The sequence below is a fragment of the Aulonocara stuartgranti genome, assembly GCF_965226115.1.
Source record: "Aulonocara stuartgranti genome assembly, chromosome: 6".
NCBI lineage: Eukaryota > Metazoa > Chordata > Actinopteri > Cichliformes > Cichlidae > Aulonocara > Aulonocara stuartgranti.
Window position 1 is genome coordinate 25,754,803 of NC_138944.1, and position 19,224 is coordinate 25,774,026.

The 19,224-nt window shown below is 41.5% G+C and overlaps 1 protein-coding gene across 9 annotated transcripts in view; it reads right to left on the bottom strand.

Moving 5' to 3' along the window:
* inpp4b (inositol polyphosphate-4-phosphatase type II B) overlaps positions 1 to 19,224 on the bottom strand; it is a 384,743-nt gene that overhangs the window by 157,068 nt on the left and 208,451 nt on the right. For 8 of the 9 annotated variants that reach the window (XM_082537632.1, XM_082537630.1, XM_082537622.1 and 5 more), the window contains exon 4: positions 1,839 to 1,957. In XM_082537632.1, the coding sequence (XP_082393758.1) occupies positions 1,839 to 1,957 (119 nt within the window). Of the gene's footprint in view, positions 1 to 1,010; positions 1,185 to 1,838; positions 1,958 to 19,224 lie in introns of those variants that run through there. The other variant, XM_082537634.1, reaches the window with a different exon arrangement.

Here is a 19,224-nt window from a genome sequence, read left to right on the forward strand (position 1 = left end):
AGACAATGGGTTTCAGGTGAATTTATAGAGTAACAAGAAAGTAATGTAGTGACTAGTGTAACAAATGACCTCTCTGGCAAGTAATTAAGTAATGTGCTGCATTCTTTTTAAGAAACATGAGTAATGTAATCCATTACTTTTCTTGAGTAGTAATCCCAACAACGGCTCCAAAGAGCTCTTAAAAACACCTGGAATTGTTCCTCTTGTGTTTTGCGAGTCCCTGTTCTTACTTCCTCTGAAACATGTGAGTGGTGAGACATAAAGAGTGATCATATAGCTTTCATAAAACAAAGAACATTTTCCCCCTGACCTGAGCACGATTGACGGGCGGGACCAGAGAGGCTTTGTAGCACCTGGCATGCTCTATCATTTATCTTCTAAATGAAATCTTTCTATCACATACAGCATAATAGCACACATATTACACGAGCAAGACTTCACACAGCCAGCCAGGCCCGGCGCTCGCAAAGCCGACAGCAGCTGTTGAGAGAAAGCATCCTGGGAATGTGACAACAGTGAAAACACAAGTGCTGTCTTCAAATAATACACATAGAGTAAGCTCCCCGGGGCCTGCACGCCTGCACACACACACACACACACACACACACACACACACACACACACACACACACACACACACACACATGTCTGCCTTTGGTCATACAAGTTAATAAACATTTGTTTCTGTATTAAGTGTGAAAGCCTACAGGCAAGAATCCCTTGCTCCATTAAAACTTCAATCAAAGATTATTTCAACAAGACATATTCTCTTCTCAGTTTGGCTTCAAGTCTGAGTCCAAATAACACTAATATTGGTTTTCTGATTGATCCGGTTTCTGGGGGGAAATGCTAAATACACTGGTTTATGTAACAGAAGAAATGTTCACTTTTATGACACAATCCAGACTAATAAAGTGAATATACGGACAGCAAATCTACCAGACTCTCTGTAAGGGTGCAAACCTCTCTTTTAAAACACACTCATTAAATCACAATGAATGGGTACGTACCCTTTTTTTTGTGTGAAGACAAAAGCAGTTCATATCCTCAGATCATACTCCAAATCCTTAACATTACAGCCATGAAATCAAAACTCCAGCAGCCTTCAGAGTGTCTGCAGAGCTGGCTGAGCCAGCATACAGTGTCCTACCACATCCTGTCTTTCCACTCACACATGCACAAACACACATACTCTGCTGCTCCCTTGACTGAGGGGAAAAGCAGTTGAAATCAGTCTTTGAAAGAGACGGTTATGCTAATTTAGCTTTACTGGATTAGGAGGGAAATAGTGTCTCCTTTCTATGCGCCTGGAAACTTTGCCCTCATATGAGGAAGGAGAAGAGAAAAAAAGGACTGTGTGTGTGTGTTGGCCTCTGCACATGTGTGTAGGTGGGTGTTCCAAAGTGGGACGGGGGCAGCTGTTGCTGCCCAGAAAACACTCATGTGGCTGCTGTCTCAGCAACAACACTGTCACGGTGGAAGTAAAAGAAGAAGAATTTAAAGAGGTCAAAGAGCGCAAAACACTCTCACTGTTTTACCCACACACAATTAAACCCACAAACGCATACTGTATATGTACTGTAAATGCATGATTGACACGCAACACAGTCACTCATGTGAATGTCTGGACTCAGCTGTCACTAGAAATAGAAGGTTAGGGCTCATTGTCTGTTCCAGTTCAGTGAGTCAGATGGAAAAGCAAGGTTGATAGAAAGGAGGGCAGACAGCGATGGAGAGAATACCAACGGAGACTTGGTGACCCAGAGATACGGCAAAACAACAAACATCATAGGCCGGAGACAAGCAAGAGGATGGTGCGTGTGCGTGTGATGCCTTACCTCAACTATCTCTGTGCAGGCGTGAGACACGAGGTGCTGCTTGTGGGGATCTATGACAGCCACCTGGACCAAAGCATTGGGCTTCCTGTCTCTGCCTGAGGCCACCAGATCATTACAGGCTACACAGAGGAAGATAGGGAGGAAGGGAGAGCCGACAGGGAGCATAGAGGATGGAGAGAAACAGGAGACGAGAGGATAGAAGGGAGGAGAAGGGGATGAAAGATGAGAGGGGAAGATTTTCCTTTAGGATATAAAGTGAAGTGACACAAATCACATGACAGTGGGTCAAAACATGACATTAGACTGTAGAAAATACTAACAGTACAAGGCAACAATAATATAATATAAATAAACTATATTGTATTATAATAATAATAACATAACAACAATAAACTATACAAGAAGAAAGGAAAAAACAGCCAAGGTAGCTTTATATATTAAAATTCATATGTGAAAGTGCAAAACAACATCACAAAAGACCCAAGCAGCTACACGTGCTGCATGTTAGGACTAATTCAGTGAGTTTTAGCTTCCAGTGATTCTAAAAACACACACATAACTTAGATTAAACAAATATGTCACATTCGTTATGATAAAGATAACATGATATTTGAAAGCTCAATCGATGTGTTGTCATGTTTATTATTTCAATATATTTCCAAAATACTCTTAAATATTAAACCTTAATCAAGAAGTCTTACTTTATGCATCAAGACCTCAAACCCCCAAAACAAACTCATCTATGAGAAAGGACATCTGACTCAAGGAACGAACCAGTGTCGTGTCGAGACATAACAGACATCTTTTAAATTATATTTTTAAGTGCCTGCAGCCTGTTACTAAAACACTTTGTTCCCATTTCTTTAGTTGAATCTGCAAAACATAAATTGCCAGGAATAAATTGTATTTTCGCACCAACAAGGTGAGTCACATAGATCTATTAGCTGAAAATCGGGCATATCTTGGCATGCTGTGCAGTGTGTCCTAAAATAATTTGAAGAAACTGGACAAGTGGAGGATAAAAGAAGAAGTGGCAGGTCAAAAAAAAACAAAAACCTGAAAATGATATATATATAACTGATGTCTTTCAGTCATCTGAAATGCATGTCCTTAAGACATAGGAAAATAAATCCAGCAAAGACCTGACACAGGACCTTAAAGATTCATTAGGCCCTTCAGGAGATCCATCTACCGTTCACTGAAGCCTCATCAAAAATGGTGTCAGTAGAAGGGTGTCTGTCAAGAAACCATTAAGGAAGGGAAGCAGGGAGAAAAGCCTGAAGTGTGTTAAATCACAAGATCAAGAATGAAAATCAGTGGAAACAGGTCTTATGGAGTAATGAATCCAAATTTAAAATTGTCCAAATTGTCGTCAATATGTATGAAGGAGGTAAGGAGAGCGGTGTCGTTAGCCACGTGGAAAACAGAGTGGAGCCTCTGTTAGGATTTAGGGCTGCATTTCAGCCAGTGGTGTTAAATTATGAACACAGAAAAGTTCTGTCATTTTTTTGATCTAACATGCAATAGAAAAACCCAACAGTCATCGACTGGCCTCCCCAGAGTCCGAGCTACACACAGCCAACATCCCAAGGAGAGCTTTGAATGTCCTTCAAGCAGACTGGAGAGTTATTCCTGACGAAACAAGAAAGTTTTCCTAAGAGAGTTCAGGCTGTGTTGAAGAATAAAAGTGGTCATAACCAAACAGAAGAAGAATTTTCAGGTATCTTTGCTTGAGTAGTTATTTTTTGGGAACTTTTTACTTTTATTTTAAAAAGAACTACTTTTTTTATTTTCCTTTTTTTCTCTGCTAGTGTTCCACGTACCTGATGTAAGCTGGGTACATTTATTAGAATTAAACTTTATTATTATTTTATTATTATATAAATATTGGACAAGGCTCAGGTTTTGCTGCACAAAAATAGCAGGTAGAAACGTCCTCCAAAGAAGTACTTTTTGGTTTCTGTACTTTGAGTACATTTCACAGCCTATATGTTTACTTTCACTTGAGTAAACGTATAGGCTTCAACTTCAACTTATACAACTTTTACTAGTATCTGTACTTATACTTAAGTACAGAATGTCTGTACTTTTGCCACCTCTGCCCATTTTCCTTGCAGAATAAACAATGAGGGTTGGTTCAGGACTTTTACACAGCACTGTACTAAAATTGCTGCCTCAGCAGTCAATTAAAATGGCAGCAAGGCAAGACAAACTCCCCCCCGGCAGTGAGATATCAGCTTTATGATGGCTTTCATTTCTGGCATCAAAAGCAGCCTGTCACTCAGCACTCATTTCTTTCAAGGACAGGAAGAATTTTTATCTCACGACTTCTGTACAGCAAATCAGGTTGAATGAATGGTTCCGAACAGCAGCTCTCTCTAGCATACTATAAGATGCACTAAGAACACTCGCTGATGCCAGCGATAATCACAACTAAAATGATAAACACGAATCCACTAAGACAACCTTGTGATCTCCTTGGTAGAGTCAGATGCACAGCAGTGAAGTCAAACAGCAACAAAGCTTCTTGGTTTTTCCTGAATATTTCAAAGCATGTTATGTGAGGTCTGGAGATGGAAGAATGCTAACGTCTGCTGTTATAGTTTTTCAGCACATTGAACAAAAACACAAAGGATGTGACTCTAATGTTCACAGCTGCTTCACATGAAAGCTCAAAGCCATCCAGCTCGGTAAATTACACCATATGGCTCTGAAATTATGTATTAATTAGCATTTGTATGCACTCAAGAACAGTAATGACAAAAGTTTGTGAACCTCCCTGGATGAGATCCAAAAGCTGCATTTTATCTGTGCAGCACAATTCGGGCATGCAATGAGTGGTCACCTTACATCAGTGTGCAAAAGAACAAAACAAAAAATATAACCTAAGACGTATGGACAATATGATTCAGTGGGTGAAACTTTATGAAAAAGGCATATCTTCATGCGGTATCTACATCAGCCTGAATATAATGTTTAGGCCAGTGTTTCCCAACCTTTTGGAGCCACGGCACATATTTCACATTAGAAAAATCACACGGCACACCACCAAACTAGGGTCTTCATGTGGGTCGGAATTTTCTCCAGGACAGATTGACTACTTTTTCTTTTCAAATATTTAATGCCCTACAACGCCCTGCCACTTCTCAGAACATGGCTAGCGTGTAATTTCTTCTTCGTCTGTTTTACTGGCAGTTGGCGACCCATTTAATTAGAGCTGGTAGGCAGTGTTGCCAACTCCTCAGTAACGAAAATCGCTATTGGCTGTCCTAAAAGTCGCTAGAAGTCGCTAAATGACATCATCGCCTAATTTGCATAATTGGTCATGCCAATCTAATTGTAACCTATGTTGTTGGAGAGAGAAATAACATCGTGGAAGAGACATAAAGTGAGTAAAAAACGTCCTAAATGCATTTAGAGTTTATTTAGAACTACAAATTAAATTTCTTTTAGCAATTATTGTTTTTTTTAATGTCACAATTCCAACCCTGCTCCTTTACCCGGGCTTGGACCGGCAAAAGTGACCCGAAATAGGCACTCTGGTGGAGTTACTTTGTGTGTGTGTTTATAAGTAGTTTTAAACCTTGTGATCCACAAAACAGCATAAGAGTAAAAGAGTAAAAGAATAACTGACTGCATTACAGCACCCGCTGCTTGTTGAGAGTAAAAGCGATACGCGCTTTCACGACTTTTTTTTCTAAAAAAAAGTCGCTAAGGGGTCTGAAAACTCGCTAAATATAGCAACAAAGTCGCTAAGTTGGCAACACTGCTGGTAGGTGTACTGCCCTCTAGTGGAAGAGAATGTAAGTGTTCTGCCCGGTTCTCACACCGATCGCTTAGAGTACTAATCGCTTTGATCTTATGTGGGCCGGAACAGTAAAACGACATGATAAATTTGTAAAATTGGAGAAAAAAGTTCTGGTAGTTCAAAATATACAGTTTTTGTTAATTTACAAAAAAACTTCTGCTTTTTTCTCCCATTTTTTAAACAGAAATTTCTATAGCAGATAAAAAAAAAAGGGAACTTTTCTGTCATTTATTTGTTTATCTGTTATATTATTATTTTGTTGTACCATAAATAGCAATTGGGCTGCGCTGTTTATCAAAAGGAAAAGCTATAACAATAGGGTCACATTCACATTTTCCAAGGTGGGATGGGACTGTTTGCAGAGTCTGCCCCCCAAGCATTACGTTTGACACCCCTGGTTTAGATGTACTTCTAACATAGTGAAGTGAAAAAGGATGACTAAGTGTTTTTGTGTGTAACTGGTATTTTTATGCTGTAAAACACCTTCTAATATATTACAGGGGGGCATCCAGGATATAGTAAACCTCAATTTATAAAGACAAATTTACAGACACTGTGATTACCACCCACTGAAAACAAATTCAAAACCAGGCATTTTCCAACAACACTGGAGAGGCAATGGTGCTGTCAAGGTGACTGTCGCTGGCATTTTAAAGAGCAGCATAAAAAAAAAAAAAAAAAGACAGGTTTTAATGAGCATTTGTCACAAACTCATCTGCAAGAAAGCAGGGAGAGAAAGAAAAGAATGCTTTCACCATAAAAAATGTAAGCTTTTTGTGATCTGCGCCTTTACTATTCCTTTTCAACCTATCTTGATCAAATAAAGCAGAGAAATATTTTCTTCAAGGTCGACTAAGAGCATGAAATTTTAAAAGGGCTTCAGTTAAAGGTAGGGTTTGGATGGTAATTCACAAAACAAAGTGACAGCGTGAAAGTCTGTCGTGTTTCACAGAGAACTATTATTAAAGAAAATCTTACAAAAACCTGCACCCAGTTCTCAGTTAACATTTAACATCTATACAGTAAAAAAACAATATACAGAAAAAAATGTGTATTTCATACATTATACAACAGTCACCATAACAGTTGGTGACTTTAACCATAATACATGATGAGAGGCCAGAAATCACACAATAGTTAGATTTATGAAGAAAACTTGCCTCTTATTTGAAATGAAGTATGTGTAGCAAACAATAAACATTAAAGTACATGTTGGTGTGTTCGCCGTAGATTTCTCTGTTTAAACTATGACACCTCTGACAGGCCTTATCACTGCCTGCTAAAAAGCTAAACTGTCATAGTTTAAATGATCAGAAATAAAAGTCATGTTGTTTGGACTTCCATAACACTGGCAACCCCTGGCCTTTAAAGATGGAGACTCCCCAATGTAAAGAACCTGGGAATGATCTTTGAAGGTACTTTAACCTTTATAAACAAGTAAAACTAACTTTTTTTGAGTTTTGGATACTTGTGAAGGTCAAGCTGTTTCTTTCCTAGAAGAATGTGAAAAGCTTATTCATGCCGTCATGTCGCTTCATTGAGCCAGTTTTAACAGTCTTTATTTAGATGGCAGGCTGTTGTTGCTTGGTTGACTGCAGTTGGTCCAAAAATGCAGTTACCCAACTTATCTGGCATATGCAAGCAGGCCCACGTATCGCCTATATTGACTTCCTTACACTGAATTCCAGTCAGGCTTAAGATTGATATTAAGATTTTATTGCATGGGCTTGTACTTCCTTACCTCTCTGATGTTTTAAGTTTCCACATTCCCACTTCATCCTAGTTGTCCCGAGGTCCAGATTAAAACAAAGAGGATTTAAGAGCTTAACAGTACTGTTATTAAATTATACCACCTGTCCTTCCATTTTTAATTCACTGGCCTTTACTTTGGACCAGCTGCAATCTATAATCAATCTGTTTTAAAGTAACGCATTACTGTAATCACATTACATTTTTTAGCAATGCAGTAATATAACAAAAAAACTAAATTCTACAATTAAACTGCAGTTACAATTATGTACTTCTGTTACAAAGGTTCTTCAGTTGTCTGCACACCGGGGGGGAAAAAATTAAATAAACATGCTTTTTTCTTCCCTCATAACACAATCAGCTCATTTCAGTTTGTGTGTGGGTGGGTGGGAGGAAAAATGGTGAAGCGGTCTACGGTGAAGATATAAACATTACTTTTATTTTTATTTTCAAAAAGGATGAGAGCATGATAGTAAAGTGCAGCAAGGGCTTGAACTTCAACAGGTAACTGTTCATGCAAAAGTAGAATTACTGTGCCAGTTACTTTTTAGTCTCTTTGGGCTGGTTCTCAACTCTGTGTTGTCGAGTTTCTGTTAACTTGAAAAAAACCTGAGGTTTATACAGCTAATTATGAGACTGCATTTCACGTCATTTTACTGAGTAACAGGGAAGTAACATATCAAGTGGTGTAATGAATTCCTTACTCTGGTTAAGTGATGAAGAAAAGCAATGAGCAATGTGTGATACATTACTGTTTTTGAGTAAGAAACACTGTTTACAAGCATTTGTCAAAGAATGGGTCATTCTAAACAGCTCACCGAACTCTAGCATGGCACTGTAATAGGATGCCACTGTTGCAACAATTCAGTTTGTGAAATTTCTTCATCTGCAGTTATTACTCCTGTAACAGCTGCTCACCCACAAAGTGTTCAGACCATGTAAAGTTGCAGAGCTGCCTCGGTGAGTGTAAAGTTTCAAACCTTCTCTAGAGTTGACATCAGCATAAAAACCGTGTGGTGGGAGCTTCACAGATGTAACTGAATTAAAACAAACTGAATTACCAAGAAAAGAAAAAAATATGTCTGTGTTTAACTGGGTCGATACAAATGATATAAATTTTTTTTTTAAATATCTAAGTTCTGTAGTAACTAAGTATGGGATACAGTACTTTAAAAAGCCTCAGCTGCACTTGTGGATATAGGATTCAAAGTTAAAGCTCGTACATTACTTAAGCAACTCGTTCTGTCAAACGATTCAAACACAGCAAACTACCTCACACAATGTGAAAAAAATATTCTATATAGTTTGATTAAGGAGCTCAAATACCTGATTGATCATAGAGAGGAACAATATTTATGATGACAATGTTGTTTGTTGTTTTGCACAGTACTTTAGTATACGCTTATTTGTTGTTTTCATTTTAAAATTGTTGATCAAAGAAAGGGAATCTGGTATATCAGAAGGAATAAACTCTTAAACCATCACTCATCATGTTGTGGTTCTTCCAAAAGAGATCCACGAGTGGTTAAATCAAAGAAATGGATGTACACCGGAATCTCACACAGCCACAGAAAGAAGGAACAGACACAGGAATATTTGAGGAAATCCTTTGCTTTAGCTCTTGATAACAGCAAAAAAAAATTACAATAGGTTAAGTAAAACATATTTTGGCCCGAATAAACATTCAGAAAAACAACATCAAGACACCAAAAGTTTTTTAAATGTAAATGAGTGCTTTTCAAAAGAGTCAAATGTGCTGCATTGTACATTGCTCTGGATCCAGAGTCTGAAGAGCCTGTGTCAGAGGTACTGATAAAAATAGCCCATCTATTACATCCAAACCCTGTGACATCAATTCTGAAATTGACTTTTGATTCCATTAGACTAAATCAAATTTGCTAATTCCTCCACTTCTCCAGGGTATGTCTCATCACGAGACTCACTTAAGAGTATTCAAAATACAGCATTTCATTCTGTGATATTACAGTTAAAAGTTTTTTGCTGAAACCATAAACAACCCTGTCTCCTTTTTCTTTAGATGAATCACTCTGTCTGTATTTACTATAGAGCTGCTAAATTAGTCTGTGAGTGCTGTGCCACAGCAGGGGACCATAGAGTGAATTATGAAAGGAAATAACTCAATTTACAGTAAATGGACAACATGCAGCCATTACAAGGCTACAGATATAAAAGCAGCAGAAACAAGAAACCTCTTTGTTTACCAGACTTCAGTTAGAGCTTTGCATGTTCATGGATTTTTGGATGTACTTTATTCCGTGTTAGTACTGTTTTAAAATTGAAAAATAGTATCATAAACTAAATAGACTGGTGCCTTTAAAATGTTTTTCTATTCTACCTGAGCACTCAAAACACTTTATGCCTCATGCAACCATTCGTACCTTTTCCTCAAGTAAATGTGGTATTAGTATACCAAATATGGTAGTAGATGACCTTATCTACATCCTGCCCATAGATATAAACTAGTAAGAATATTAGAGATGTAACCATGTCAGTGAAGAAGATAAAAAAAAAGTTTTAGTTAAAAAAAAAAGAAAGATTTAAAAAAAAAGCCCGTGCACACAGGTTTTGCCTCTGAAGATTCACTGCAAGATAGAAATCCCAGAAAGTTGGCTTTCAAAAATATACTCAAAAGAGAGCCCACCGAACGAAAAGTTCTACAGACTGATTAAAGAAAAATAAAACTTCAAAATGATGGAAAGAAGAAAGTGTGGAGAAAGAAGAAAAGCTCATGATATTTCACAACTCAGGGATAATTATCCAAGAGAAACAGCAAAAGCAACCAAGGGTCTAGAGGTGAGAAGTTCTCCACTGGTCAAATTAAGCACTTGAACTCAGTTCAGCTGAGCAGCTAAACTAAAAGGCAAGCAAGACCCCAAAGTAAGAGATGACTGTTATGTGGTAACAGTGAAAGCCTGGTAAAGGGCATGTGTTATTAACTGTGTTTTGTCTGTTTTCTTTTCCACAAAATATTAAGATGACAGCTTAGTTTGAGTAACCTGTTGAATTTGACAGCTAAAGTTTCGTCACTATGTGTTAAAAGAGTGTATTAAACGATTCAATCAAAGCTGGTTAGGTTTTTTGTAGTAATCACTGTTTTTTTGCATTCGTACCAAAATACAGATCATTAAATATAAAGATGTGTAATTACCCAAACATGTGTGGTCTGGACTGCAGTTATAGCAGCAGTTTGACAACTGAGGAATTTTATTATGCTTTTATGTTTAATATTCAGTTGACTATTATTTTAAAATGTCTTACTATGGCTTTATGGATACTTAAGTAAGCAGCTGGGTCTAATATCCTAGCTCATAATCATCTATTGAAGAGCCTAAATCCTAATGCATACTGTAATAGTATGCACTTTGCACACTCTTGGGTTCTTACCAAGATTTCCAACATCTCTCATATTGTTATAGCCTACTAAGGGATTTCAGATGCAGCCTTGGTTAGCAACCATCATTGTACTCTACTGTAATTTAAGACACATAAACTATACTGATATTTGACTTGTGGAATTTAGAAAAGAAAGAATAGCACTTTTAATCCTCCTCAATTGTCTCTGAACCAGTTGATTAATAGTGGCTTTCCAAACCCAGAGCAACACCACTAGACTGAGGTTTAACTGAACTCACTGTCACTACAGACGACTTATTCAGCTGTTTGGAATACTTGGATAAAAGCTGAGTAAGATGTGATGGTGCACTTGCACTGCCAGCTGGGCTGAAGCAGCCCTTTCATCGCAATCTACCTTTCTGCATTTCATTTGATAGCTTAAGACAAAATTATAGATAAAGCTTTTTGAACAAAATTACAAGACATAATCTGACTTTTGCTGTCAAATTTTGCCTTAAAAAGTCACCGATTCAACATATTTTTCCAGGTATATTAGAACTTGTTTCCGTTTTATGGTGCCATGGATGTATGTAGAAATGTTCTCTGGAATAAAGGGCAGAATAGCTGCTTGTCCCAGCCACAAAAACCAACAACAGCGATAAAAAAGACCAGCACAGAGTAAAACAAGCAACTAATTAACGCATTAGATAATAACAGAACAGGGGCCATACTTAAGATGGAAGACGGTATACTTTGTCATGCTGACAGCTAAGCAAAACCACACAGCAACAGAAGGCTAAACTACACTAACTGGCCACTAAATGAAGTGGTATATAGTATATGTTCAACTGCTCATTAAACACATGTACAGTTAACCAATAACATGGCAGCACAATCATTTGTTTAGACATACAGATGGCCTGCTGAAGTTCAAACTGAGCAACAAAATAAGGAAGAAAGTAGATTTCAGTGATTTTGAATCTGGCATGGTTGTTGGTGTCTAGTCTGACTATTTCAGAAACTGTGGATCTACTGGCATTTTCCCCACAAATCCATCTTTAGAGTTTACACTGAGAAAAAAAGAAGAAAATATTGCAGTTCTCTGAGGAAAATGCCTTGTTGATACCAGAGGTGAAAGGAAAAATGGCCAGAATATACAGAAAGCAGTAGCTCTGATAACCAAATGATATGACCAAAGGTGGCAGAAGAGCGTCTCTGAATGCACAACATAGATAGATAAAAATAGATAAGCTACAGCAGCAGAAGACCACACTGGGTGCTACTTCTGTGAGCTAAATCATCACAATGGAGCTCGGTGCTAGATTTAATGAGTTTTTGAGTTTTCCAAGTCCCTCAAAATTACTTCCTGTTTCATGGTGAATCGCCATACCACCAGAGTGTGCCGTTCAATATAAACTCACAATTTTCACACTGAAGCATCATAATGTCCTGATGGTTATTCTCACCACTTTTGAGGTGGATGTGCTCAACCTGTGAAGAGCAGCACATGCAAGTATAAGACATGACATTTCGTGTTGACTCTAGGTGGCGCTATCAGTGTGTTCAGGGTGGGACTCTTATCATGTCTGCAAAGTTTGGCAGCCGTTGGACAGGATTTCTTTGAGTTACAGCAGTTTTGTTCTTCATGGTGGAACATTGAAATTCATCGTCCTGCCAGCAACAGACAGTTTTGTGTTACAGTTTTCAATGTAACACAAGACCAACTCCTTCAGGCTTTCCTGGACAAATTTGAGGTTGCTGGGGTCATCCACCTCTACGCTGTATCCCAAAGTGTAAAACATGACATTTCCTGTTCCCACTAGGTGGCGCTGTCACCAGTGTCAAATATGGCAGTTAAAATGTGTTTGGGGCAGAGAAGTTTGGTCCAGATTGAACCAAACATCTGTGGGAATGAGAGCAAATGTAAATGATCAAAATTCGCTGTGGCGTCACGGCCACGCCCTCTCATGAAAACTCAAAAGCTGCACAATTTAATATGGCTCAGGAAATGGCTTCATTTAACAACTCATAGGTGGCTCTCCAGAGCAATTTTGCCCCACATGTGTGACACAATTAAAATATGTAATTTTTCATCAGACCTGACGAATGCAAATAATTTTATGAATTTTTGAGCTTGTCTAGGCTAAAAAAAAAACAACAGCTAATAAATAAAACAATTCCAGTAGGGCTTCTTTAAATGCTGATGTGAAATTATTCTTCTTTTGTTAATTGAAGGACACAACAGAATAGAAAGTCTAAGAGTGACACTTCAAGGGTATTGTGGTAACAACCAAAAACCATGGGGTTTATTCAAGCAGCTGACTGTGGATCTAAAAAAAGAAATAAAACTAATTGGCAGCTACAAAACAAGAGAAGGTTAGATCAAAGTGCTTCCAGTGAGAAGTTTCCATTGTCTGAAATGTCATTAAGAAATGGCAGTTAAATTAAACTGTAAAACTCAAGATAAACCAAACAAGAAAAAGACAACTTTCTGTTACAATTACATATCTGTTTGGTAGGCAGGCAGAGAGAAAGCACCACATGAATGCAGAGAACCTGCAGGAAGGTTTAGCTGACAGAGGTGCCGGTGCACCGTTCCACTGTGCTTATATCAATCAATCAACTTGTCATGATGTGGGCGCTCACACTGAATATAGAACCTTGGATTAATGTTAACTATTTGCCATTGCAACCTGGTTTCCAAAAAGGCAAAGAAGCTGTGGATGCTGCAGAATGTAAACATAGTAGAAGAAAAAACATCAAATATTCAAACTGAGAAACAAACATTCTCTCATTTTAAGTTTTAAGCCAAGAAGAAATTAGATTTAATGTGTTAAGGTTCAATGCAGGGGACTCAAACGTGGGACTCCTGAATCAGCTGAACACAAGGATTTATTTACAGAGTTCCCCAGGTGTATATACAGAGAGTGCTGGGCAGTGCTATATACAACAATGTGAGGGACGGGGCTCCAGGGAAATCCAAGGGGGAATCACTCGCTCTCCAACTCTCCACATACACGACTGCAGTTCCCTTCTTCACATTTGACACACAGATTCACACGGGAAAGGTTATCCAGGGGGTCTGTAGATGAGGAACCAGGAATAAGTGCGATATTCACAAAAGACACTTGACTTATCTTGAGCTGTAGCTTGACTCTCACTGACGCGTGGTAGACAACGATCCAGCGAAGACCAGCAGTCACCTCCTGGCTTAAATGCCGTTCACCTTGATGGGCATCAGGTGTGTTCTTTTCCGTGGGTGTGGGCCGAGGGCGTGAACCCACAATGAGTTCCGCCCCGGCGACAGAGAGGAGGAGAGAGAGAGCGCGAGAGAGAGAAAAGAAAGAAAAAGGCCGATCAGCGTCTCGCCGATCCCCCAGGCCGTGACATAATGTTACTACTACTTCTACTATTAATAATAAAAGTAGAACATATTTATCCCAAATTGGCTTCTCTTCATCGGCACTGTTAAATTCGAAGTTGAATTCATGCTGCCATAGGCCTAGGCTGCTGGGGGCTTCCCATGATGCACTGCTTCCCCTTCACTCACCTCTTTTCCAGCAGGGCAGCCTGCGGGATCCAGGACCGCTCCTCCATCCCGTAGCCCTCCCAGTCCACCAAATACTGCAGGCTACGCCCGGCACTTGACGTCCATGATCCGAGAGACAGTGAAAGCCGGGTGGCCATCGATGACCCAGGCGGGTTGCGGGGGCCTGGAAGGAGGGCACAAAGGACTGGACAGGCAGGGTTTCACTTGAGACACATGAAACACTCTATGGATCCGCATATTTCGGGGCAATCTGAGACTGACAGAAACCGGGTTAACCAGAGAGTCTATAACAAACGGACCAATGAAGGTGGGAGACAGTTTCTTTGACTCAGCCCGGAGCGGAACAAATCTGGTAGATAGCCAAACCTTTTGTCCTGGGGTGTAGGCAGGTGCGGGGGTCCGGTGACGGTCCGCCAGGCGCTTATTGCGATCAGCTGTGCAAAGAAGGGCGGCCCGGTGGCTGAGGAGGTAAGACTGTTGTGGGCATACTTAACCCACGGAAGTTGCTCACTCCAAGTTGTCTGATTGGTGGATGCCAAGCACCGGAGGGCCGCCTCGAGTTCCTGATTGGCCCGTTCTGTCTGGCCGTTAGTCCGAGGGTGGAAACCAGAGGAGAGACTGACCTGCGCTCCGAGGGCATTGCAGAATTCTTTCCAGACCCGTGAAGTGAACTGTGGCCCCCTGTCAGAGACAATGTCCGTGGGGATCCCATGAAGGCGAAACACATGGTTAGTCAGGAGTCGAGCTGTCTCTAAAGCAGTGGGGAGCTTGGGAAGGGCGACAAAGTGAGCAGCTTTCAAAAAACGATCAATGATAGTAAGGAGGGGAGGCCTGTGATGAAGTCCATTGCAATGTGTGACCATGGGCGGCCAGGGGTTGGTAGAGGTTGGAGTAGGCCGGAGGCTGGCTGACTGACGTGGTCCTTAGCTAAAGACGGCCACCAGGCGAACCGTTGGAGGAAGGCAATGGTGCAGTGGACCCCAGGGTGGCAGGTGAACTTGGCCGTGTGAGTCCAATGCAAAACTCGTGATCTGACAGTAGAGGGAACAAAGAGTAGGCCCGGGGGACCTGTACCAGGGTCCAGTTCCGTTCGTTGGGCCTCTCGAATAGCTGACTCAATCTCCCAGGCTAGGGCCCCGGCAACACACCTGGAAGGAAGAATGGGGGCGTCCTGGGCAGCGTCTTCGGAGGCGGCAAATTCACGTGAGAGGGCATCGGGTTTGACATTACGAGAGCCGGGTCTGTAGGTGATTGTGAATTGGAATCTGGTGAGAAACAGAGCCCACCTGGCTTGCCTGGCGTTGAGTCGTTTCGCGGACCGGATGTATTCCAAGTTTTTGTGGTTCGTCCAAACCACGAACGGTTGGGCAGTTCCCTCCAACCAGTGATGCCACTCCTCTAGGGCCAGCTTGATGGCCAATCGCTCTTGGTTCCCCACATCATAATTTTTCTCTGCAGGAGAGAGACGATGAGAGAATTAAGCACAAGGATAAAGCTTACCGCCTTGTCGCTGGGAGAACACCGCCCCCACTCCTGCGTCCGAGGCGTCCACCTCTATGATGAAGGGTTGACTGAGATCGGGTTGGATGAGGATGGGTGCAGAGGCAAAGTGCTCCTTCAGGCAAGAGAAAGCCTGGTGAGCCGGTTCATCACAGCGGAAGGGAACCTTGGGTGAGGTGAGATGAGTCAGGGGTAGAGCGAGCTGGCTATAGTTGCGGATGAAACGGCGATAAAAATTAGATAAACGAAGACGAAGTGGTTAATGAAGTCCCGGAGTATGTCGTTTACCAGGGCCTGAAAAATAGCTGGGGCATTGGTGAGACCAAACAGCATGACCAAGGTCAAAATGACCAAGGTGAGTGTTAAAGGCTGTTTTCCATTCATCCCCCTCCCTTATTCTTACCAGATGGTAGGCGTTGCGCAGGTCCAGCTTAGTGAAGATGGTGGCCCCCTGAAGGAGCTCGAAGGCAGAATTTAACAGAGGGAGTGGATATTTATTCTTCACTGTGATGTTGTTAAGGCCCCGATAATCAATACAAGGTCATAAGTTCTTGTCTTTCTTGGCAACGAAGAAGAAGCCAGCGGCCACAGGAGATGACGAGGGGCGAATGAGACCTGCGGTGGGTGATTCGTTGATGTATTTTTCCATACTTTCACGTTCGGGCTGAGACAGACTGTATAGGCGGCTGGTAGGGAGAGGTGCGCCTGAAAGAAGATCAATGCTGCAGTCATACGGCCGATGCGGAGGAAGCGAGCGTGCTCTATCCTTGAAAAACACTTGTTTGAGATCATGGTAAACGGGTGGCACGGAGGAGAGGTCCGGCGGCTCGGAGAGAGAAGAATAGGTTAGCGGTTCGGAAGAGGGGGTGGCAGCTTTAAGACAGGACATGTGACAATCTTCCCCCCACCCCACAATGCTCTCCTTTTTCCAATCGATAACAGGGTTATGTTGATGCAACCAAGGGTAACCCAGAACTAGCGGCGTGAGAGGAGCTTGAAACACATACAGCTGTATAGTCTCGGAATGATTGTCAGAGAGAGTCAGTAAAACGGGCTCAGTGATATGAGTGATGTTAGGAAGCCGCTGGCCACTGAGGGCGGTGACTTGGAGAGACTGTGGCTCGGAGTTCAGATTTAATCATCGGGCCAGCGAAGCGTCAATAAAGTTTTGTTCCGCCCCTGAATCGATTAGAGCCTTAAGAGGGTGGACCTGAAGCTGCACCGTTAATTTAGCTGCTAGCATGAGCCGTGGAGGAGACTGTGAACTAGAGACCTTGCCCACCCGTATTCTCCTCTCTACTGGTGGGCACGGCCTTTTGGCAGAGACGGGCAAGCATTGGCAACAATAAAAACACTCACGGGCCCTCGACCGATGGTGCCGTTCCTTGGGTGAAAGGCGAGAACGGCCCAGCTGCATAGGTTGCTCACTCTCCATGTTGTGCGACTCCGAATCTCTTCCGCCACTCGTGGCGTTTCCACCCGATGATGCTTCGCCGCGCCTAGTGCGCCCGTTAACTCATCACACACGTTCAACAAAGTACTTATCAATGCTGGCTGCCCCCACCCGGTCTCTTCGGCCAACGTTCAGAACTCAATGGAGTATTCCGCCATACTTCGTCTTCCATGCTTAAGATTTAGTAAACAGTGAGCAGCTGCATCGGCGCCAGTACCTCTCTCAAACACCTGGTACGAGATGCTGACGTCAGTTCTCAAAACAGCTTGAGCCCAGTTTAAAGCTGGTCCGCGTAAGAACTGGACAAAAAAGGCAATCTTAGCCTCGTCAGTTTCATATGTCCTCCGCAACTGTCTAAACTAAATTGTTATTTGGGTCAACGTTCCAAAACCTCCTCGGCCGTGAGGACGCGTTGCTGGGCGGCAGAGTCCGCTGAGTCCATATTCTGGCTGGATCGTTATGTTAAGGTTCAATGCAGGGGACTCAAACACGGGAGTCCTGAATCTGCTGAACACAAGGATTTATTTACAGAGTTCCCCAGGTGTATATACAGAGAGTGCTGGGTAGTGCTATATACAACAATGTGAGGGACGGGGCTCCAGGGAAATCCAAGGGGGGAATCACTCGCTCTCCAACTCTCCACATACACGACTGCAGTTCCTTTCTTCACGTTTGACACACAGATTCACACGGGAAAGGTTATCCAGGGGGTCTGTAGATGAGGAACCAGGAATGAGTGCGTTATTCACAAAAGACACTTGACTTATCTTGAGCTGTAGCTTGACTCTCACTGACGCGTGGTAGACAACGATCCAGCGAAGACCAGCAGTCACCTCCTGGCTTAAATGCCGTTCACCTTGATGGGCATCAGGTGTGTTCTTTTCCGTGGGTGTGGGCCGAGGGCGTGAACCCACAATGAGTTCCGCCCCGGCGACAGAGAGGAGGAGAGAGAGAGCGCGAGAGAGAGAAAAGAAAGAAAAAGGCCGATCAGCGTCTCGCCGATCCCCCAGGCCGTGACATAATGTTACTACTACTTCTACTATTAATAATAAAAGTAGAGCATATTTATCCCAAATTGGCTTCTCTTCATCGGCACCCTGTTAAATTCGAAGTTGAATTCATGCTGCCATAGGCCTAGGCTGCTGGGGGCTTCCCATGATGCACTGCTTCCCCTTCACTCACCTCTTTTCAATCACTATTTGTTTATACAGCACTCTTGCATTCAATCATTAGTTATTATTAATCTCTGGCTCTCCTTCACAGCGTATCTTTTGTCCTATCTTCCTCACCTCCAGGTTTCTTCCTGTTAAAAGGGAGTTTTTACTTCCCACTGTTGTCAAGTGGTTGCTTATAGGGGTGATTTGTTGCTATATAAAAATAACTGAATTGAAACTGAATTGAAAATTGACAGAGATAAACTAGCATTCAAAGATAAAACCATAAAAAAACATTTGTGATGTTTTGACAAATAAATATCAGATTGAAGAAAAAATGTAAAATTTGAAACATGCCAGACATTGATCGTGCAAAGAGTGTCATGTTGAGCAGATAATGAAGGAGTTGTGACTCCAAAGAGTACTTTAGATAATAACATTCAGCAACATTTATACCCTCTGATTTCTTTAGTGGTAGTATTTTAGAAAGGGCTGCGAGAAGGTGGTAGGATATCTTTTAGCAGCAGAGCATGTGTATGCGTTATCTCCTAGGGGTTATTTTAATTTCACATTTCCCTTTACTCTTCGAGATTTCGGTGCCAGGGCTTTTGGACTCACATTAAAGAGGGTCTTGCATCTGCTTTAGCAGGAAGAAAGCTCAAGCTGAGGAGTTTGTGTGCCATGTAGGAAATTAGTTTATATATACATATACATGGGTACTCATGCAAAGTGGCTTCTGTGTTCCTTGATTTGGGCTCTGTTGTGTCTAAAGAGATGTTTGGGTTTTTTTTTTACTTTGAAACACGATAAAAGAAGGA